At 42.8% G+C, this 14,251-nt stretch overlaps 1 protein-coding gene across 13 annotated transcripts in view; it reads left to right on the top strand.

The window, feature by feature from the left end:
• NLRC5 (NLR family CARD domain containing 5) overlaps window positions 1-14,251 on the top strand; it is an 80,733-nt gene that overhangs the window by 19,540 nt on the left and 46,942 nt on the right. For 7 of the 13 annotated variants that reach the window (XR_010382297.1, XR_010382298.1, XM_010996084.3 and 4 more), the window contains exons 2-5: window positions 4,408-4,519; window positions 7,196-7,502; window positions 8,313-8,369; window positions 13,706-13,774. Coding sequence is in view for 11 of the 13 variants with exons in the window: in XM_010996084.3 (XP_010994386.3) it covers window positions 7,208-7,502; window positions 8,313-8,369; window positions 13,706-13,774 (421 nt within the window). In the remaining 2 variants the exon portion in view is untranslated. Of the gene's footprint in view, window positions 1-4,407; window positions 4,520-4,912; window positions 4,984-5,317; window positions 5,826-7,195; window positions 7,503-8,312; window positions 8,370-13,705; window positions 13,775-14,251 lie in introns of all 13 variants that reach the window. The other 6 variants (XM_064489150.1, XM_064489147.1, XM_064489151.1 and 3 more) reach the window with 4 other exon arrangements.

Raw genomic sequence — 14,251 nt, 5'->3', positions numbered from 1 at the left:
TACCCAGGACCTCGTGCATGCCAAGCACTTGCTCTACCACCTACGTTATACCTTCCCTCCTCCTGTTAATTTTCATTAGATAATATGCGCACACAACATAAAATTCTAAAGGTTCTCCTCCCTGGGGACGATAACAATTAATTATGAGTTTCTTTCAAAATCTTTGGCTATTTAGAAACATACACATTTATTATTTTTCACACAAATGCGGCATACTCTGTACCTTATTCTGCCCTTGCTCTATTTTTGAAAATGTGCTATATCTTGGACACTGTTCCATATTACTCCACAGAGTTCCACCTCCTTTTTAATGGCTGCATAGGATTTCACTGCACGGATGTGCCTTAATTTAACGAGTTCCTCGTTCCTCTTTAATGCACATTTAGGTTATTTCCAGTCTTTTTCTGTTATAAGTAAGGCCACACTAAATATCCTTGAACACATGCTGTGTTGCACATCGTGAATGTATCTGTGAGCTAAATGCCTGGGCATGGAGTTGCTAGGTGTGGTTACATAGCACTTACAGTTTTGGTATATAAATGTGTCAGTTTACACTCCCAGGAGCAATGCATCAAAATGCCTGTTAATTTGCAATCTTGCCAGCCTGTAATATCCTTGCCAATCTAAGCTAGAAAATGGTGTATTGTTTTTAGTTTTAACCTACACTTCTTTCACTTCGTGTGAGGTTGAACATCTTTTCATATACTTAAGTTCCATTTGTGTCTCCTTTTCTGTACACTGTTCATGTTCTTTGCCCCCGTTCTATCAGGTCGTTGGTCTTTTTCTTAATTGATTTTTAGTAGCACTTGATATGTTAAAAACATTTCTGTCTTTGTCTGTGATGTAACTGGCAGATATTTTTCCAGCTTGCCGTACGTCTTTTCGCTTTATTTGTGGTGTTCTTTAGCAACACAGAAATTCTGATTTACATCTGGATGGTTTTATCCAGTTTTTCTTTTGTGATTTCTGAGTTTTGTGTCATGTTTACCCAGGCCCTCTCTAGTCTGAAATTTTTAAAAAAATTTTCCCATGTTCTCTTCCAGCACTTAAAAATTTTTAAACTTTTTTGTTGTGAAGTATAACACAAAGAAAAAATACAAAAATATTAATGAATTGTTGTAAATTCAATGCCTGTAATCTGGTACTTTAATAGTTTACCTTTTCACATTTAAATTTTAAAGTCTAGTCCATCTAGACTTTATTTTGGTATAATTTGTGAGATAGAGCTCCATCTTCGTTGAAAAATAATATCTTGTAAATATTCATGGAATATTTTAAAATTTATCATATACGAAGCGAAAAAGAAAAATCTCAACGTATTCCCTTGAGCAGAAATTATATAGGGTCTATTCTTTGTACACTAAAGCAAAAAATTAATGACAAAGGTTTAAAAAAGAACTTACCCCTCTATTAAATGCCTGAGTTCAAAATTATAATTATAAGCTACTAGTAATCCAATATAAATTTTATATGAACTGGGTAAAAATTTACAGAAGTTGGCCAAAAGTGTTCTCGTTTATTATCTTTTAAAAGAAAAAGACTAGAAATGACTTTGGCCATAAAGTTCATAAATTTAAAGAATAACAAACAGTCCCAGTAAATCAGAGGAAAGTAATAAGAAGATAAAAAACAAAAATTGTGAAACTAGAAAAGGGAAAATTTTACAGAATTGATCAATGAAAACAAAAATTTCAGTTATAAGAGATACCAACTGCTGTCAAGTCTAATAAGAGGCAAAAATCAAAGTAAAAGGAACTAAATTAGATGCAAAGATGTAAGGAGATTAGAAAGAAGAAGAAAATATTGTATACAACTGTGTGCTGTATTTAAATTTGAACATTCCAGACGAACTAAGCAATGTTTCAAAAAAAAAAAAAAACAATTGCCAAAAGTTAATTTAAAAATAAGTGAAAAACAATCAACACAGTGAGGGAAAATGTTAGTTATCACGTTTGATTTTTTTTTAATTTTTCACTATTCAAACCACTTGATAGTGTGGAGAAGAAATTTGCTTTTCCTCGGGGTGAGACAGGAAGGCCACAAGGAGCAAAGTTATGTGATGGGGACCACATTTTAACTTGACGATCTGACCCTCTGTGGAGGGTGTTGGGGGTGAGCCTCCTAGGGCAGGGACCCAGGTGGTGCCAGGTCTAGGAGGTACCAGTGGAGGAAGTGAGAGTCTATGATTCTCTTTGAAAAATTAAGCCCTCTTTGCCCTGAGCGTGAGGAAGCATGAAGCCGCCCTTCGCTCAAATGGGGAAGGAGGTGCTGGTGGGAGTGGACGTTTCGGGAGGGAGGTCAGGAGCTCAGTGTTGGACTTGGGAATTTTTAAATGCATAGGAGGCATCCAAGAGGAATAATGAGAATAAAAATAGATAAAACCTAAAGGGACTTACCTGGTATTTAGCAAATATTCATTACATTATGTGTTCAACTTTTTCAAGCATTTTTCCAGTGAAAATGTAGTTTTGCCCCTAGGACACAAACAAAAATGTTAAAAAATAGCATACAATACTTCCTCGATATATATGAATTACTTTTTTATTTGAATTTTCAGTCTGTCATACTTAATGCAGGTATTTCTCCTCATTTATTGCCTTCCTAATTCTGTTTTTGTTGTATTATTTCCCATTATGTAGGGAACTTTCATTTCTGGGAGCTGTCACTGATTGTGTCTTGTCCTTGTTCATCACCATGTGTTCCTCTTCCTTACACATTAGAGAAATGTCTCCTCTGGTTTTTAATGTGAATGTTTTTATAGTGTCGGAAAAAAAATCAAAATGCATAAAAAAGTTTTAATGGTACAAAGTGGTCCAAGAGAGTACAGTCATCCCTCAGTATCTGCATCTTTAGGTGCTCAAGTCCCTACTATAATTTAAGTGGCATTGCCTTAAATATGCCTATTAACTTAGGGTTGGTTTTTTTTTTTTTTTACTTTCTGTAGTCATGGGCAAGTTTGTCCTGGTTTGTTACAGCGGTTCTGGCTGTAACAGAATGCTGTAGACTGGATGACTTATACAACACACCTTTATTTCTCACAGTTCTGGAGGCTGGGAAATCCAAGATCAAGGTGCCAGCAGAGCCACTGCCCAGTGAGGACCCTCTCTTTGATCTGTGGGCGGCTGCCTCCCACTTGTTTCCTCCTCACACGGCAGTGAGCAGAGGGAGAGGAATCATACTCTCCTGCCTTTTCTTATAAGCGCAGGAAACCCATCATGAGGGCTCTATCCTTACAACCTAATTACCTCCCAAGGGCTCCAAATGCCATTACACTGGGGATTTAAATTTCATCAGATGAATTTAGGGGGAGCACAGACATTCAGTCCATCGCAGGGCTTTCTCTCAATTTTCTCATACCTCTCTCCATTTTTTCCTTTAGAATTTAACAATTTTCTTTTTTAAAATACCATTAGTACCCGAGTAGCTCTTCAACAGGATGTGGTTTTTTTTTTTCCCTTTTCTTATTTCTAACTACAGTACTTATTTCTGTTGTATTAAAATATCCCTCTTTATGTGGCTTTATCTAAAGTCCGGAACTCTGTAGTTACATTCATACTTCGTAGATATTCAGTCAGGGCTCACCTGATCTTTTGCCTTTCTTCCATTTTTTCACATACTTTTAGAAAATTGAAGTATAGTTGATTTATTCCACATTCTTTTTAGCTATCTTTTCTCTTGTCTATTCCTTGTTGTTAGACAAGCTCTCTACAGCTGTGTTATGTAGACATTTGTGCCACAGCATCATTTTATTTTACTTTATTTTATTTTAATTGAGATATAGTTGATGTACACTATTATATAAGTTACAGGTGTGCAACCTAGTGATTCACAAGTGTTAAAGGTTATACTCCAAATTTGTAATTATTATAAAGTATCAGAGCATCATTTTGTGCCCTTGGTGAGGCAGTGATCCATATCTCTGGGTTTTCTTATTAAGAAGGATGTTTACTATCGATTATTTAAAAACTGCTTCATGATGTAATAAGAAAGAAGACTGCAAATCCTAACCTCTTTGGTGTTTTATTGAGAAAGAAAGCTGGCATCAGCAGTGAGGATTTTTCCATTTCCATCCAATAAATTAGCTGTGATAAATCTGCTGGATTTGAGGGGCATGCTGTGACGTCATAAGTCACTGTGAGGGAGTATTCAAGTTGGAGGAGGAAGAGAGGCATCCTCTGGGCCAGGTGTGGCAGGAGGCGACCCCAGGGAGGGTTGGGCTGTGCACAGTCCAGGGACAAAAAGAGCTGTGGCTGAGGAAGAACAGGATCTGTGTGTGAGGACGAGGGGACTGTTTCTGGGTCGATGTCCTCAGAGGTGTCACGGGTGAGGGGTAGCGCCTTCTTGACAGAATTCCCCTTGGAACTTGGAATAGTGATGGGGAGTGCGCCCTGTCTCTTCTCTCCTTAGAGGCCTGTCCTATGGAAACAACCTGCAAATCTGGCTCGGGGACTCGGCCCAGGCGCCCATGAGACCCTCTCCGCGGATATCCTAGAACATCTATGATGAACCAGGGAGCCAGGTAAGTGATCGTTCCCCTTTGCTTCCTCTTATTCCCCCTCATCCACTCCTTCATTCTGCCAAGACTGCTCCCCACCCAGATTTATCTCCCTGGACTGCCCCCAGTAAAACAAAGTCACTCTTAGTCACCCTTCACATGATAGTGAAAATCATCGGACACAGAATATTAGCAAGGGTTTGAGACAGCATCTACCCATTTTGTGATGGAACCAAGTCCCAGAACGGGAAGAGGCTTGCTCAAACTAAGAGTGCTAGGATATGCTAGTGTATGCTGCAGTAACAAACAACCCCCAAAGTCCCAGTGGCTTATGACAACAAAACTTATTTCCCACTCCTGCTTCTTGTCTAATGTGAATTACCTGGGACCTCTAGTCCACATTATCCTCTTTCCCAGACCCAGACTAAAGGAGCAGCCGAGATCTGGAATACTGCTGGACTCTGAGGTAGAGGAAAAGAGAGAACAAGGTGAATCACACACTGGCTCTTAAATCTTCTGCACAGACCCGATATAGGTCATTCTTTTGCATGTTTCATTGGCCAAAGCATGTTTCCTGGCCATGCCCAATTTCAAGGGGGTAGGGAGATGCAGTCTTACCGAGCGCCCAGAAAGAAGAGAAAGAGAGTAACTGTGAACAGCCCTAATGCCCACCATGGAGAATTAGTTACAGAGCTGGGACGGGAATGCCAGTCCCCTAACTCTGGGGCTGAGGATCCTTCTACTATAATCCTCTGTTTCTAAGGCTGTTCCCCACAGACATTCACAACAACCAATAATGATATAATGTGCTTTTTCTCCCAGATGGTTATCTTTAAGAAGCTTAATGTCTTATCCCAAGGGGATAGAGCACTAATGGTGGAAACAAAGGCATCACATTAGACTGGCTGGAGGATAATTGAGTTTGAAGAACTTGCCCAGGAATTATACCATCTCGGCACCCCTCACTTCCACCTGGCACCCTGCTGCCAATGATTTCTTTATGAGCCGCGTGGACTTTGGAAACTACAGCCCAGAAGAGAAGCCATGCCTTAGGCCATGGCCACATCCTTGTGCCAAGATCACACAAAGTGCAATGACTTAGCTCTTGTCTGGTGCCATCTAGGGCTCCAAAGCCTTGGAAATTAACTGGCCTGAGAGGCAAGAAATCTCAGTTCTGAGTCTGGCTCTGCCGTGGACTTGCAGTATGACCTTGGGCATGTCCTTTACCCTTCCGTGGCCTTCATCTTTCTGTCTGTTCCACGGGGATGGTGATCCCTGCCCACCCCTTGGACTTGAGCATGCTTCATGAATGCTAAAGCTCTGTGACTGAGTGAGGAGTTATTGCTATTAGTCTGGTTGGGGAGGGATGACTAGAGGGGACTGGGGACATGTGCCCAAAGGAACAGCTGGGTCTGAACCCCAGGACACAGAGTCCTTGTCCCAACTTCTGGGAGTTGGTGAGACTGGCTCCTGGATGGCCCTCCTACCCTTTTCAGAGTTATAAGTGGGGCCTCTGGAGTTGTGAGGATTAGATGAGACACACAAAGCACATAAAACAAATGCCTAACACATAGTAAGTGCTTTCTGAATTTTTGCCTTTGTTACTAAGGAACTAATGCCAGAAAGTAGATTTGGAGATGTGATAGCGTATTCCACTATGTGATGGACAACCAGTTAGTAATTAATCCCAACTGTTGGACATTTGCTTCCGGTTTTTACCTGTTATAAACAATCTTGCAGTGCATAGTTTTGTAATAAAAATTTTTATGTGCATCCATGATTATTTCCTAAGGCTAGAGGGCTAGAAATGGAATTGCTGAATCAAAGGGCCTACATACTTTTCAGGCTTTTGCTATGTAAGTGTCCCTTATCTTATATTAGTACTCCTAATATAAGTTATAAACTGGAGAGTTCTGGTTTAGAAGGGGAGAATTTACTGAGCCAGAGGGAGATAGAAGAGGGTTTATATTAGCTAGGATTAGATTTCACTGTGGGTAGCAGAAAGCCCTAAGCAACAGTGCTTTAAACAGAATAGAAACGTATTTCCTTGTCATGGAATAGAATTTCAAAGTCAGAGTGTCCAGGACAGGTGGAAAGTTTTTCCCTCCACCTTCCTCAGCACTGGCTTCCACTTCATAATCCAGCATGGCTGCCCAAGGTTCAGCCATCACATCAACATTCCAGCCAATAGTAAAAAGTAAAGAAGAATATACAACGCTTCCACCTATATCCCATTGGCCAAAACTTTATGACATGGCTACATCTAAGCACAAGGGAGGCTGGAAATACAGTTTATTCCAAATGACCAGGGGATATTTAGGGGTTCTAACACTAAGGAAGAAGGGAAGGACAGATCTGCAGGGACAACTAGTTAGCTCAGACAGAGAGCAGCACAGATGCGCCCATGGAAACAAGAATGAGTAAAGCTCGTCAGAACTCCATCCACGGGGGATGAATTAGACCATTCTAGAGCCAGGACACAGGCACAGATTGAGGGGGAGTGAGGGGATGCAGAAAAAGGAGATTAATTTCTGAGACCAAGCTCTGGGCAATGGCATTGAGACTCCACGGAGAGGCCTCTTCTCTGTCTTCTTTGTCTATTCTCTTCCCTCAGATATTGGGGGTGGGGGTTTGCTTCTCCTCCTGGGTTCCCCCCAGCTCACCTGCCTCCCAGCTCACCTGCTTCCCTGGTTCCTGCAGGGCTGGCTCCTCATGGACCCCATTAGCCTCCAGCTGGGCACCAAGAACCTGTGGGGATGGCTCGTGAGGCAGCTCAGCAAAGACCCAGAATGGCTGAGTGCCAAGGTGAAGTTCTTCCTCCCCAACATGGACCTGGGCTCCAGGAACGAGGACCCAGATCCCACAGAGAGGGTCATCCTACAACTCAGCAAACTGCGCATCCAGGGCCAGGCCACCTGGCAGTCATTCATCCACTGCGTGTGCATGGAGCTGGACGTGCCGCTGGATCTGGAGGTGCCATTGTTGAGCACTTGGGGCCACGGAGACGGTAAGAGTGGTGGCCATGAGAGGCACAACGCAGCCAGCTAGCCCCCGGGTCGTGGGGAGCCAGAGGCCCAGGCAAGGCTGGGACCCACCTGAGTCACACAGAGATGGTGTGGCCAAACCAGGAACAAAATTCGATGTTTCTATGCACTTCCCAGAGAAAATGGCCTAATGCCACCAAATCTGCTGGGGACCTGGAGGACTCCTACTTCCACCTTGTACCACCCTAGTTGCCCAGAAAGGCAAGATGTAGGCAGAGAAAGGACCAAGTGACTCCTTCCTGCCCGGAAATTCCAAAGAGCCAATAATGCCCAAGAGGTTTCTTTTTGCAACATGGTCAGCAGCAGTCACAGGGAGAGCTCTCTGACCTCCACTGACAGGCAGGCTGATTAAACTCTGCTCTGTGAGCACTTCTTGGACTCTGTTTACACAGCACAGAACACTGAGAGGCGATGGTGTTCTTGGAGAGAAAGTGAGAACTCACTCAGGAAGTCTACAAGGCAGAGTGCAGGACAGGTGGGGTGCACAGTGTGATACACACATCTGCGCATGTGTGTATGCATGCAGAAACACGTGTGCGTGCACTCATGTATCTGTATGTGCACAGACCTTTAGATATGCACACATTTCTGTCCCCAGGTGCCTTCAAGGCTCACCATCATTTGTGCCATCCACAGGTCGCTGAGTGTAGTTTATTTCTCCCTTGCTGGGACCCCACCCTGAGGGATGAGCCCTGAGCCAGACATTGGGCCAGAGCTGGTCCCAGGGCATCCTCGCTCATCCCCGTAGCATTTTATCTCCTCCTGTCTTCCAGGGTTCCTCCAGCTGGAAGCTGGTGAGGAAAGCCAACCTGATTCTCAGCTCCAACCTGGTAAGGCCTGGGGTTAGGGAGCAGGATGGGTGGTGAGCATGCTAAGTCCCCACCTCAAACCTAGAGCAGGCAGGCTGATGGTGGCTGGTCACAGCTGTTTCCCATAAAGCAGCCTCCTCATCCCCTGACCCATCTGCATCCCTCCCAAGCCCCTCCCCACGGCTCCCAGCATCACCTGCACCCTCTCTGTGCCCCTCAAGGCATTGTCCTGTCCTGATACCTGTTCCTGGAGGCTGAACCAGGAACCTCCTGGGAGAGTCTAAGGTTGGCAGCCCTTGGCCACTGCCCGAATCCTCTGTCTGGTTTCACTAGGGAAGTCTGCTCTTACCTCCCTGTTCCCAAGCCTCAGGGCCTCATGCTCCAGCCCCACAGACTCAGGCCCCTCACCATTTGGACATCTTGGGCCTGGCATTGACCTACGGACTGCTGTCTACACTAAAGGAACCTCTGACTGCTTTTCTGATAGAACGCAGAGGTCGGTGCTCTGGATCAAATAGCCCACCTCACTGGTTCATGAGCCACACTCTGTTCAGAGCATCTCTCTCTCTTTTTTAAATTGTGGTAAATTACATTAGATCAAATCTACCATCTTAACCATTTTTAAGTGTACTGTTCACTCACATTGTTGTGGAACCATCACCACCATCCACCTCCATGACTCTTTTCATCTTGTAAAACTGAAACTTTGTATCTATTAAACAATAACTTCCCATTCATCCCTCCCTCTGGTCCCTGGTAACCACCATTTACTTTCTGTTTTTATCATTTTAACTACTCTTAGTACCTTGTATGCAAGTGCCTTGTATTTGTCTTCGTGTGACTGGCTTATTTCATTTAACATAATGTCTTCAAGGTTCATCCATGTTGTAGCATATTGCATACTTTCCTTCCCTTTTAAGGCTGAATAATATTCCATTGTATGGATAGACCACATTTTGCTTATCTGTTCATTCATCAGTGGACACTTGGGTTGCTTCTACCCAATAAACAGCTTGTTTAGCTATTGTGAATAATGCTGCTGTGAATATAGGTGAACAAATATATCTTCAAGACTGGGCTTTCTGTTCTTTTTAGTAATTCCAGAATCCAAGGTCATATAGTAATTCTATTTGTTATTTTTTAAGGCATCTCCATACTGTTTTCCACAGCAGCTGTGCATAAGGGTTCTAATTTTTCCACATCCTCACCAGCATTTGTTGTTTTCTGGTTTGTTTGTTTGTTTGTTTGTTGATAGTTGCTGTCCAAATGAGTGTGAGGTGATTTCTCATTGTAGTTTTGATTAGCATTTCCCTCATGATTAGTGATGTTGAATAACTTTTCATGCGTTTATTGGCCATTAATATATCTTCTTTAGAGAAATATCTGTTCAGGTCCTTTGCTCATTTTTGAATTAGCTTATTTATTTTTTGTTGTTGTTTAATTTTAGGAGTCCTGTCTATATTCTGGATATTTTTGCAAATATTTTCTTTTAGTCTGTGGGTTGCCTTTTTACTCTGTGGATAGGGTCTTATTTTATGAGAATAGAAAAAGAGATTATTAGGGTACACTGCCATAGACAGCAGTGGGCCACACAGATGAGAGGTGCCTTTATGAGCCCCGAGGCCAGTTGTTGGGGTGTTTTATAAGGTAGGGTGACAATGTGCATGATTGGCTTGTGCATAAGTCTCTGATCAGTTGCAAGTGAGGGAGGAGGTCTAGGGTCTGTGAAGGGCGATGGGGTCTATGACTCTGATAAGGTGGACTGAAACAAGCCAGACTGAGCTATTGTGACGTTAGGCATTACTTAGAGCTATTAGTTTGTTAGGGCAAACACTCCCAGTGAAGAATGTACTTTATCTGTTGAAGGATCACAGGCAGACATCTGAGACCCCAGAAATTCGGGGAACTTTGAAGTTAGCTCAACATTCCCCCACTGAGAGATTTGCAGTGACAAATCTTTGGAACAATGGCAAAGGTCTCATCTTCCGTATCTACTTCCTGCTGAATGAGGGTTGTCACACTGTCCCTACCTATCATGCCAGCCAGTCTGGGGTTATGGGGCCCCAACATCCCGGCAGCCTTAAAGGTGGGAGCAGAAGGAGACCCCAGTGGTGTCCAAGGGCTGCATCACCAGGATGTAGGTTTGGTTCATGGCAGCAATCTTGGTAATAGGGGTATATTTGTTCCTAAATTCACAGATTTTTTTTAACTTTTTTTTATTGAGTTGTAGTCATTTTACAATGTTGTGTCAAATTCCAGTGTAGAGCACAATTTTTCAGTTATACATGAACATACATATATTCATTGTCATATTCTCTTTCACTGTGAACCACCACAAGATCTTGTATATACTTCCCTGTGCTATACAGTATAGCCTTGTTTAACTGTTCTACATATGCCTGTCAGTATCTACAAATTTTGAACTCCCAGTCTATCCCTTCCCACCTCCCTCCCCCTTGGCAACCACAGGTTTGTATTTTATGTCTATGAGTCTGTTTCTATTTTTTGTTTGTTTGTTTGTTTTTTAGATTCCACATATGAGCGATCTCATATGGTATTTTTCTTTCTCTTTCTGGCTTACTTCACTTAGACTGACATTCTCCAGGGACATCCATGTTGCTGCAAATGGCGTTATGTTGTCTTTTTTATGGCTGAATAGTATTCCATTGTATAAATATACCACATCTTCTTTATCCAGTCGTCTGTTGTTGGACATTTAGTCTGTTTCCATGTCTTGGCTATTGTAAATAGTGCTGCTATGAACATTGGGGTGCAGGTGCTAAGTTCATGGATCTTGGACCTCAAAGAGAGACAATTATTTTTGTAAGATAGGAATACAACATAAAAGTAGACAGATACCAAGATAAATAGCTAAACCCAATAAAAACAGAAAACAGAAATTTGAGAATGTCTGAAAAGAAAGAACTTATCCCTTTAGGGATCCAGGAAAAGGCATTGGAGAACCAGTCAGAGACCTGTTTAGTGATGAATTTGCTGTAAGCATTGGCATACCTGACATATTGGAGGTCTAAATACAGCACTCAGTACATATAACTGTGAATGGGCCCCCTTGGGTGGGACGTGAAGAGCCATGTGGTTTTGTAAGACAGCTTTCCATAATGGCTGAAATAGATTTTACCGTTAATGATCTTAGTGCTTTTCTAGATATGAGGAGAGTGGGATGAGGTCTTTTGATGTACAGATTTTTTAATTTTTATGAATCCCAGTTTGTCTATTTATTCTTTTGATCTCTGTACCTTTGGGGTCATCTCCAAGAAATCAATGCCAAATCCAATGTCCCAAGCTTTCATCCTATTTTTGCTTCTAAGTTTTACTGTTTTGGGTCTTACATTTAGGTCTGTGGTCCACTTTGAGTTAGTTTTGTATATGGTGTTAGGTAAGGGTCCAGTTTCTTTTTTTTTTTTTTTTTTTTTTTTTTTTTTTTTTTTTGCATAGGGATATCCAGTTATCCCAGCACCACTTGTTGAAAAGACTATCCTTTCCCATTGAATGGTCTTGGCACCCTTGTCATAAATCATTTGACTGTATACATGAGGGTTTATTTCTGGGCTCTCTGTCTATTCCATTGGTCTAATGTCTTTGTGCCAGTGCCACACTGTCTTAATTATTATAACTTTGTGGTGAGTTTTGAAATCAGGAAGTACAAGTCCTCTAGTTTTGTTCTTCTTTTTCAAGATTGTTTTGACCATTCAGGGTCCCTTGAGATTCCATATAAATTTTAGGATAGGTTTTTCTATTTCTCAAAAAAAAAAAAAAAAAAGTCATTGAGATTTTTGTAGGAACTGCACTGAATCTATAGATCACTTTGGGTAGTATTGACATTTTTAACAGGAGTAAGTCTTACAGTCCATAAACATGGGTTGTGTTTCATTTATTTATGTCTTTAATGTCTTTCAGCAGCATTTTGTTGTTTTCATTGTACAAGTCTTTCACCTCTTTGGCTAAGTTTCTAAGTATTTTATTCTTTTTGATACTATTGTAAATGGAATTGTTTTGGTAATTTCCTTCTCAGATTGTTCATTGTTCATGTATAGAAATGCAACTGACTTTTGTGTGTTGACTTGGTATCCTGCCACCTTGCTGAGATCATTTATTAATTCTAACAGCTTTTTGGCAGAGTCTTTAGGGTTTTCTGCATTTACGGTCCTATCACCTGCAAACAGAGAAAATTTTACGTTTTCCCTTCCTATTTGGATACCTTTTATTTCTTTTTCTTGTCTAATTGCTCTGGCTAGAACTGCCAGTACTATCTTGAATAGAAGTGGTGAATGCAGACATCCTTGCCTTATTCCTGATCTTAGAGGAAAAGCTTTTAGTCTTTTACCATTGAGCATGATGTTTGCTGTAGGTTCAGAACCTATATTTCTATGGAAGTATTGACTTTTTACTTATAGCTGTGCATGGCAATAACATTAATAAGCTTTAACAGAAAACATCCATCCCATAATCCTAGCTCCCCAACAAATCAAAACTGTTCAGCCTGGTACCTGGTCCCTCTGTTCCTTATCACCAAACTGGCATAATTGTCACATGGCTGTGACCAGGTCTGATTGATATTTAGCCAGTAAGTCCCTTGTTAAAATATTGAAATACTCTCACACTGATTCCAGCCCCTCTTTGGGACCCCTGACTCTCCCTGCAAACCAGCAACTAAAAATTTAACACCTGGCAGGGCAAGGAGTCTGCGCCAAGCACTGTTTTGATTGATCCCTAGTGCCTGGCTGTAGGAGTGTCCTTCTTAAAATTCTTCCATAGCCTTCTTCCTTTCTTCCTCTTCTCTTTTCTGTTTCCCCTTCCTTCTTGTTCTCCTTCTTCCTTTTTCCCTTCTCCAACCTCTTCAGAAAGGCACTAAAGCAACTCTTGAAAATCCATGCAAGCAGGCAAGCACCCATGAAACCAGTAAGAGAAGTGAGCAAATGTGGAAGGTGTGAAATAAGGGTGATAAAACACACTGGTACAGGAGGTGGGGCACAGGTCTGGCCAAGCCTGTTGGAAGCTCCACTTTTCCAACCAGCAGTGGCCTTGACAGAGCTGGGTTCTTTCAGAGCCATTTAACACTCGAGGCTGCTGGCTTTGGGCCCTGCTCCTTGCTCCTGAACTGGAAGATCCCCAGGCCCAGAGCTGCCAGCCCTCTCACTCGGGCCTGGGACCCCTCTGCAAACAAGCTGATGTTGATGCAGCCTTTGTCTGCCGCCTACCTTTGCTCAGTCCCCAAGTGTGGGTATATTTGTCTGCCTGCTACCTGTTTGTGGAATGGAGCTCCCTGAAGGTGCTGGGTACCCCCTCAGCCTAGGCACCCAAACCTCACCTCTTACTCCTTCCTTCATTCTTTCCAGGTCTCAAGCGGCCTCATCAGAGCTGTGGGTCCTCACCTCGCCCAAAGCAGTGCAAGAAGCAGCAGCAAGGTGGGTACCAAAGTGGAGAGGGACCCGAACATAGGGATTGGATTTCCTTGGGCCAAGGACACAGATCCTGGACTCTGTCCCCTGCTAACAGGCTTCCAGGAGCCCAATGACTCTTGTCTTCCAGGAGGGAAGGAGTGGAGGTCCTGGGTGGGCAGAGGAAAGAGCTGGATCTGGCAAGGAAGTGCCTCTCCCCACAGGCCACGAGGGACTTCTCCAGAGGTGGCTCAGCTGAAGGGGCTCAAAGCATCCCAGCAGGTGGCAGCTTCATCAGCCAGGCTCTTTCAGGGATAGTCCCACATCCTCAGAGTTGAGGGAGCTCCAGGCATGTGACAAGCATGACCTCAGAACTGGGCTCCTTGACTAGTTTAGGGCTGAGCTGGATACCAAAGCAGAAGCCCTGGGGACCCCTAGGGAGACAGGAGCTGCTGAGGACTGGCTAAGTCAGGAAGTGTAGAGGAGACAGAAACTTCTCTCATT

This window comes from Camelus dromedarius, chromosome 9 (assembly GCF_036321535.1).
Source record: "Camelus dromedarius isolate mCamDro1 chromosome 9, mCamDro1.pat, whole genome shotgun sequence".
Taxonomy (NCBI): domain Eukaryota; kingdom Metazoa; phylum Chordata; class Mammalia; order Artiodactyla; family Camelidae; genus Camelus; species Camelus dromedarius.
Note: the sequence above shows the minus strand (reverse complement) of the source record. Positions and strands in the feature narration are given on the sequence as shown.